Genomic DNA, 8,371 nt, shown 5'->3' on the forward strand with positions numbered 1-8,371 from the left:
GCGCGCAAAGGAATGGTGATGGGGACAGGAAGCACAAGGACGGAGATACGCTGCCGGCATGAGGTCTCCCCTATTAGTGCTGTCTCCATGGTAACACTGGCCAGTCTGTGCTAAAGGCTCTGGGTAATTTAAAGGGAGAGGGTGGGGGAGCGGGGGGTGTCGAAAGGGAAGTGCGTAGGGGTGCGAAGGTGTGAAGTCCTCTCGGAGACAATCGGCCACATTGACATTTTTTGGCGAGTGCGTCGGCGTCTATCGCTAAAATCAATGGCTTGCAGGTTCAGCCGAGATGTCGTAAAATGGCCTATTGATTAGGAACGCAGATTTGTTTGTGAGGTGACCACAGCAAATCGGATGACGCCGTGGGGTGCGTCCTACATTCAAGGGTAGGCTTGGCAGCCAACAGGGTGCCACCACATCCCATTCTGCAGGTGCTCCATAAAAGAGGAAGGAGAAGGATTTTTGAAGGGGAAACCAACAAATGTATTTTAGGAAAATCCGCGAATGTAATTTGGAAATCTGGGAAGCTGGAGAACTCAAGTCGAGGTACCACTATGCTACTTTGAAAGACAAAACAAGTTAGAGGCTCATTTAGAAAGTTGACGTCTTTGTCCGCAAAAAAATCACACCATTCAGAGAAATTAATTTTCTTTCAAAACAGGCAAGCTCAAAAGGTTTACATCCGATAGACACACTTGATTGCGACCAACACGGGCGGAGGCTCTCTCGTAGAAGCTGCGGCACTGATCGTATATCACCCATCTCAGCCATGACATTCATTATCTCTCTGGAACTGTTTCATGCAATTAATCTAAGACAACAGAGTGGAATGTTATTATATTTTGTGCTCACTTTCAAGCTCAATCAAAGCTCAATTAGCAGCGGCATGGTTCAAGATGCACAGCACGTGATGATGGAAATACAAATGGACTTGGGCATGGCTTTGGTGGATGTGACGCAAGCGGAGGTAAAATGCTTCTGGCAATTGACGGTTCGTGAAATCAAACTTTGATAACTGAACGGTTTTACGTGATGGGCATTCTGCCACGTAGGCACGGCTCTATTTTCTTTTGTCCAAACGGCACTTGTTGGCTTTTGCACATGAATTTATCAATTCAAATTAGCAACAGTAATACTAACCATGTTTTAAATGTTTCGGGGATATCGTGCGTCCAGTCGGTAATTCCCCAAACTGGATCAAACAATGATGAACTGCGAAGCTATTTTGCCGATGCCACTTAACAAGAAAAGGCAAAGTGTGACGTTTTGGAAGATCTGCCGCGAAAAGTGGGTGCGGGGGCTTGTTGGGGTTTTTTAGAATCGCGTGGTGAGCAGGATCAAAAGTCGCTGGAGGGCCTTGGCTGCCTTCCGCTATATGCAGTACTCACCGTAAAATAAGATTCCTTATAGTGGCACTTGTTTTGGCCTGAGGCTGATTTGACCGTATTAAACAAGGGGCCACTAGAAAACATCCAGTGAAGAACATAATATTTACCTCTGTTGTCCCCGTCTGTTTCTGAGTTCGTTTTTGGTCTGTTCACATTCTTCTTCACTTCTGAGTGAATACGTGAATCGCAATGCAATTTGGTGCAGATCCAAATGACGACTGTTAGGCCTCTCCGAAGCGCTGTTCTCGTTTTAATGGGAGTCTGCAGTATTTAATGATTTGTAACACGCACATCGGTGTCTTAAAACGCCGCAAAGCGTTCAAAGTATTGGCAGGCCAAAAGATCGGCTGTTCAGCTACGTTCTGGGTGTGGGGCGAAGGCCGAGCGGGATCGATGGGAATGCATTAGCAGGTGACAGGCATTTAAGTGGCGTTGATTTTCAGCCTCTTCAACTAAGTCCAATTCAAGTCTGGCCAATGGAAGTGTCCGTACGGTCGTCGTTTTAGACTCAGCGGAAGGAGCAGAATCTTCCGCTTCAACTAGCACATGGCTACACTTCAAAAAGGCAGGCTGCAGTGTTTCCCAACCTTTATTATGCCAAGGCACATCAACAAATCTGTTGGCCTACTGCCAAACAAAAATGTCACAAAAGGTAAGAAGAGAAATGATGCCGTCTCGGTTTGTGACGTCGTGTTTAGTTCAGCGAGTGGCAAAATGGCCGCCCCCTTGTAATGGATAAAAAGGGAAGTCCTATTCCACAAACGCAATATTAATCAGAATAGCATGTTTAGACTCATGGTGCTGAAGTGAACAAATTATTGTTCAGGAATTAAAAAGAAAAGTATAAATGTAACCATGCTAGTTTTTCCTTCATGAACAAAGAAATATGCCACTGTTCTACTACTGCTTTTTATATGAAGTCCGACGGAGCTGAGTGTCAGAACACATTACTTTCAACAAAGCTTTATAATTTGATCATTTCCCGCAGCACACCCGATGATCTCCCACGGCAACCGCGGTTGTTGGGAATCACAATCATGGAGAGAAGGTCCACATATTAAATAATTGGCCGGCACGGCAACAAAAAAATCCATTTACGGCAGCATTAGAATGCACCGCTTGTCATGTTTGTGAAGGCTGCCGGTCCACAGACACCGAGAGAAGCTGCAGCAGTGTGAAAAATGTATGTGTGTGTGTGTGTGTGTGTGTGTGTTGATTCTGGGCCTAGAACTAATGACTTCCACTTCCATTTATTTAAATGGGAACGATTGCTTGGGTTTGTGAAGAGCACCTTTTTCTTCTAATCAAATTTTGTTTCACCGCATTTGGAAAGTGTGCAATTTTGTGAGATTGTTTGCATGTGTGATGAGATGCATGTCAAGAGGTCAGCAGGGTTCTTGAGGCTTACCTTCACTGCAGTCGTTGCCTTGGTAACCGGTGTCAGAGCAGTCGCAGACGGCCCGGTCATCGACGAGGCTGCACACGCCCCCGTTCTGGCACTGGTGCTCCGGCCCGCAGCCCGCCGTCACCGTCACGCCCTCGGAGGCATCCAGCACAGCCAGCGAGCCGTTGATGCTCAGCGCCCCCATCCAGCCGCGGAATGCGGGGTGGTCGCGCACCGACGGCGCGGTTAGACGGAGAGGCGAGGCGCGCAGCTCGGCCGTCACCCCACCCACGTAGGTGTGGCTGAACACAGTCATATCTCTCCGCTTGCTCTTCACCTCCGCCCAACCCTCCAGCCGCCCGTCCACTTCCAGAGAGGTGTTCTTCCAGTCCCGCCTGACACGCACTGCGTGCCAGCGACCGTCGCTAACCGCGACACCCGAGCGCAGCTCAGCCGGCTCGGCGCAGAAGATGGAGAAGCGCAGGCGCAGGTGGCCGCGCAGCAGCAGCAGCTCCAGGAAGTCGCAGAAGCCCTCGTCGTCCAGGTAGAGCAGCAGGCCCTCTTGGCTGTGTGTCCGCAGGCTGAAGCTCAGTACGCTCTCGCAGCACGCGTTCCACACGGGGAAGCGGCCCCACTGGCTGGACACGCCGCCGAACTCCAGCACCTCGCCTTGGGCCTGGCCCCCCGCGCTGCACAGGCAAAGGCCCAGGAAGAGCAGAGGGGCCGCCGCCCAAGCGCACATGGCCATCACACTCATACACACACTTGGTGTGCAGCTCACACACACACACACACACACACACACACGCACACGCACACACACACACACACACTTTGTGGGGAAGGGGGTGGGGCGGAGGCTAGAGCTGGACAGCTAGCCTCATTGCGCTCTGTGTCGAAGACCCTGGCTCCTGGGTTGTGCTCTGGGCTCACGCCGAAGCTCCTTTCCTCATCTTTCACTGCATCTAGCTCTCTCAGTCTTGTGCCAGGTGAGCACGTCTGCCTGTGCTGGGCGCCAACTCCATCTTGGTGGCCTAGATCAGGCCCTCTGCCCGCCTGCAGGAAACTCCTCACGGAGCTTAGCGCCGATGTGTGTGTGTGTGTTGTGTGCTGCTCACACGCTGCTAATAGAGAGAAATAACACTGTCATTGCAGGATTCTCCTCCTCGTCCTCCTTACTCAGTAGGGGCAAGGTTGCAAGTGTGTGCGTGGGGGGGAAATCAGGTGTGCCTTGTCATCACTCTCCAGCCACCTACAGAGAAAGCAAGATGGTACAATCAAGTTACTTTACAATTACATTCACATTGGACCCAAAGTGTCTTCTCACGGCTGCAGAGAGCATTCCAGAACCCCCTCTTTACAAAACTACCTTTTGATTTTTTTTTTTTTTTTGGTGTGGCTGTCGGATCGATACGACATCTTGCGGCACCGTTAAGCCTTTTTGTCTCCCGCTTTCTCTTTTTTTAGGGTTTGATCACAAAAGACAAAAGCGGCGCTGCGGCGAATGACTATCGTCGAATTAACAAATCGTCTAGCACACACACGTATGCGACGAAGCCAGAAGAGGGGGGGGGGGCGAAATGCTTGTTCTTAAGAGACGGCGGGAACGACTGCGGTTGAAATATCGATTGTCGATTTGCGGCCATTGCTTCCATTTTCCCTTTCTCCGCGATTCATTCGTCGTGTCTTAGCTCCACGTTAATTGCCCTTTTCAACCACCAAACATAGACGTGGAATATTATTTCTCGTGTGTATGACTTTAGAACGGATGCAGAGTCCACTTACCTCGCGAGCATCCTGTGGTGTCCACCCCCGCCACCTCTTCGCCCGTTTTCACGCCACCGCCGGAGGTGAACCCCACCGCGGCTAGCACGCCAGGCGGTGGTCGGTGCTTGGTGGGTGGCTAACGCGGCAGTTCGAGAGCCGCTCCAATCACACACACGCGCGCGCACACACACGCACACAAATGACCACACGGATGTCCTCACCTACGAACTGTTTCTCGGTCTACTCCCGGGAGGAGGAAAAGGTGCAGTCGGACGATGATCAATGCTCCGAGAGAGAGGAAAGACGCACACGCGCACGGAGAGGGCGAGAGATGATCACGTGAGATGAGAGAGGGAGCGACACAGGCGCAAAACAGAGGGAGAGGGAAAGATTGGAGAAGCAGAACTGAAAAAAGAAAGAGGGGAGACAGCTAGAGACGGATGCAGACAGAGAGAGCGGAACGTAAAGAGACAGAGGGAAGGAAAAAGATGGGAGAGTGAGACAGATGGAGAGAAGTGATAGAAGCGCAACTTTGAGTGAGATGGTAAGAGAGACAGATGACCAACAGTGAAAGAGAGTGAAAAAGACAGACAGATTTTCGTGCCCAGTACAAGTCTAGTGCCAAGTGCAGTCCAACTATGCGCATGGATGGAGATTACTCTCTTTTGCTATTTTCGTAGACATCTGCAGCTAGAATTGGGTGTTTGCACCATTGTGGGAGTGAACACAGGCGACTTGATTCCTGGCCTATCGAAGCGGCTCGTCCAAATCAATTTGAATTCAGCAAGAGGTGTAGTCTACATTGCAAAAGCAGAAACAGACTTGCGGAAGTCCTCGTAGGACATTGGCACGTGCAAAGTACTTTTAGAAGACAGCTAAGACTTGTGATGTCACCTGGTCTAAAGTCTAGTCTTCCTTCTGTCATCAAAATGTCAGGTGCGATGAGGGTCGTTAAATAGAAAACGCCCATGGTCTGCCGAAACCCAATCGGAGATAGTCACGTTGTTATGCTGAGCGCAAGTGTGGCAGTCTACGAAAACACCAACGTGAGCATCGGTTACCTCCCAATTCTCCAAGTCAGGTGACCCCAGCAATGTTTATTTTTGAGATGCGACGTGCCACAAACCGCTTTCATGATCCTTTGGGCTCACTTGTCTTGGACACGCTTTCTTGGGTCTGTCTTCACTCGTACAAAGCAACAGGCGTCGGACTTCGAGGGCCGATATGTTGAGGTGTCCCTGCTCCTTGATTCAAATGATCAGGATCGTGAGCAAGCTTGCTGATGAGCACAACACAAAACCAACAGATTTGTTTCCATTTGAATAGGTCAAGGAAGCAAATGAAAAGGTCACATGAAAAGCAACATAAAGGGTTAACATAAAGGGAAAATAGAGGCTGATCGGCTCTCTATTAAATTTAAAAATGTACGTTTTAAGGGGGGGGATAAAAAAGGGAAAACTGTGTCAACTGCTGGATCGGGCGGGTAATTCTATAGGCAAATGAAAAAATGTGTTAGGTGGAATTCATAGGGCATAATTACAGCAGCCCCATCGGCATTTTTGATGAATGGGTTGCATGTTCCGTGCCCCAGTCACTGCTATTTATTAAATATAAAAAAATGTACATTTTGAGAAGAACATTGAATGTGATTGATTGGGTCAAGGTGACACTGAAGTTAATCATGTGTCAGCTCGGCCACGTTTTTTTTCTGCTTTAGCACTCACCTTTATTGAGCATGTTGAAGAAATTTGGCACCAGGCCGCTTTGTCTCCTGTGAAAAGACGATCAAACACACACGTACACTCTCCAATAATAGCGGCATTCTCCGCGCCCTTTTGGGCAAATACGTGCTTATGTGGACGTATTTACTCCGGTGAGGCATTAAGGACTGATTAACAGCGTCTGTGTGACCACACAGCGCGGCCGTGAAGCAGATATTAAGCATATTTAAGACCACGGAGAGCCGCGCCGACGTTAAATGCCAGCCCGAGGAGCTGCGATCTGATGTGTGAGAGGGGGGAAAAGGGAAACAGGGACTGGGGCAGCAGGGGGTTACTATGGTAACAATCTCAGCATCAGCACCGTTTGCATTTCCAATGGACATACCAACACCCCTCATCAAACTAACTGCTTGGCTTTCCTCTCCGTCCTCGCCCTCCCCAGGCCAAGTTGACCTTTTGGAGCCAAAGGTGTTATCAAATAACGCTTCTCCATGTTTTCCCAAGAGCAGCGTAAATCACTGCATAAAGGATGCACAAACCGACTCTGCATTCAGGGCAGTGCGCTTTCAACCCAGCACTTGAGTAGATAACTCTCCGATAAATTAGACTCAACCCCCATTTTATCGCCATCAATTAGTTTCCAATTTGGAGTTTTTCCAAACATCTAACAGTTTAAATTCCCACGGATATTTACACGAAAATTTTCACCCGTTTGGAACACTAAAATGGACACATTCATCCATCCATCCATGCAATCATCCAGCCTCCCCCTTGCATTCACGTCATTCCCTTTGACAAGCTGACAGCAACGACTGGCCCCTGACTCTTCGCCTACTCTGCAATGAGAAGGTCACTGTGCACATATCACATGTAGTGTATGGGATTGCTTGTGTGTGTGTGTGTGTGTGTATGGGGGTAGGGTAATGTGTTGGAATATAGTGCCCCAAATAAAAATTCAACCATCAGCATCCTTGTGCATGCAAGCCTGAGTGTGAGCAAGCCACACTTCGTATGTGTATGTCAGTTTTCTGCACACACACACTCACACATATGAGTTGGCTGCAGGGCTGCTGATATGATAGAACGAAGCAGCATGCGTAAAACATGAAAACACGGCACGAGGGGCGTCTCACTCGCACACACCTGCTGTGAAAGGGGTGCGCGTGTGTGCGCGCAGGCCCGAGTTAGTGCCACTGCGCTTGATGGGCAGCCACCTCGTCCTAAATGAGATTAAACGGAAGGTTTGCCTCTAATCGCGTTATAATGAGTTTCTGTGTAGCTCGTACATTCACCAATTCCGCTTGCCAATAGTGCAAACAGCCATGTGGGCGCGCGCGAGAGAGAGAGGTCACCTGACCGCAATCTCTTGCTCATTTATAACAATAGAGACGGGTCATCCTTATCTAAGGATTGCAAGTTGTAGCTTTAGCACATGTGCGCTAACTTGGACATGCACACAGACACACATTGTCCATCCCTATGTCATTAAAAGTCTCATCAGGAAGTAGCACTGATCGGCTGACCAGCAGATGGAGAGTGACTGTTCAACAAGAGACCAAATCAAACTAAGAGGTGACAACATGCTGCTGGTCATCGGCTTGGCTGTTTATTAGCCGCTCTGAAAGTGAGCGTGCACACACACAAAAAAAAAAAAAAAAAAAAAAAACTTTAACCCTGAGCACAGCTGCAAGGAAGCTGCTGCGTCGGCATGACAACCTGCGGAAGGCTGGTCGCTCTTGATGATTTGCTAAGAAGTAGGAAACATACCACTTGGTGTTTGAAAGTAAACAACCCCCCCCCGCCCCCCCCCAAAAAAAAAAACGTTCCTAATTTCCCCACAATAAGTGACCAAATCTTCATGGCTCTTTGGCAGATGTGACCGTGCCCCTTGAAATTTGCCTGGCAATTCATCACTACTATAATATATACAGCGTAATATATACAGTATGGATGTCCTCGGCGGAGATCACGAATAAACGGTAAAACACAGTCTAAGGAAAAGAGAGAAAAAGCACAATCATAGATTTCATTGACTCAACAAAGCAAGTTTACGTGCAGGTGTGCCAAGGAAGGGGGGTGGGTGGTGGTGGTGTGTGTGTGTGTGTGTGTGTGTG

At 49.0% G+C, this 8,371-nt stretch overlaps 1 protein-coding gene across 7 annotated transcripts in view; it reads right to left on the reverse strand.

The window, feature by feature from the left end:
- LOC109513358 (neurexin-1a) overlaps window positions 1-8,371 on the reverse strand; it is a 64,306-nt gene that overhangs the window by 51,309 nt on the left and 4,626 nt on the right. For all 7 annotated transcript variants that reach the window (XM_019865756.1, XM_019865759.1, XM_019865757.1 and 4 more), the window contains exons 4-6: window positions 6,261-6,307; window positions 4,555-5,815; window positions 2,794-4,021 (exon numbers count right to left, since the gene is read on the reverse strand). In XM_019865756.1, coding sequence (XP_019721315.1) covers window positions 2,794-3,526 — 733 coding nt within the window. In that variant the 5' untranslated portion in view covers window positions 3,527-4,021; window positions 4,555-5,815; window positions 6,261-6,307. The remainder of the gene's footprint in view (window positions 1-2,793; window positions 4,022-4,554; window positions 5,816-6,260; window positions 6,308-8,371) is intronic.

Source organism: Hippocampus comes, unplaced genomic scaffold, assembly GCF_001891065.2.
Source record: "Hippocampus comes isolate QL1 unplaced genomic scaffold, H_comes_QL1_v1.1 scaffold116, whole genome shotgun sequence".
NCBI lineage: Eukaryota > Metazoa > Chordata > Actinopteri > Syngnathiformes > Syngnathidae > Hippocampus > Hippocampus comes.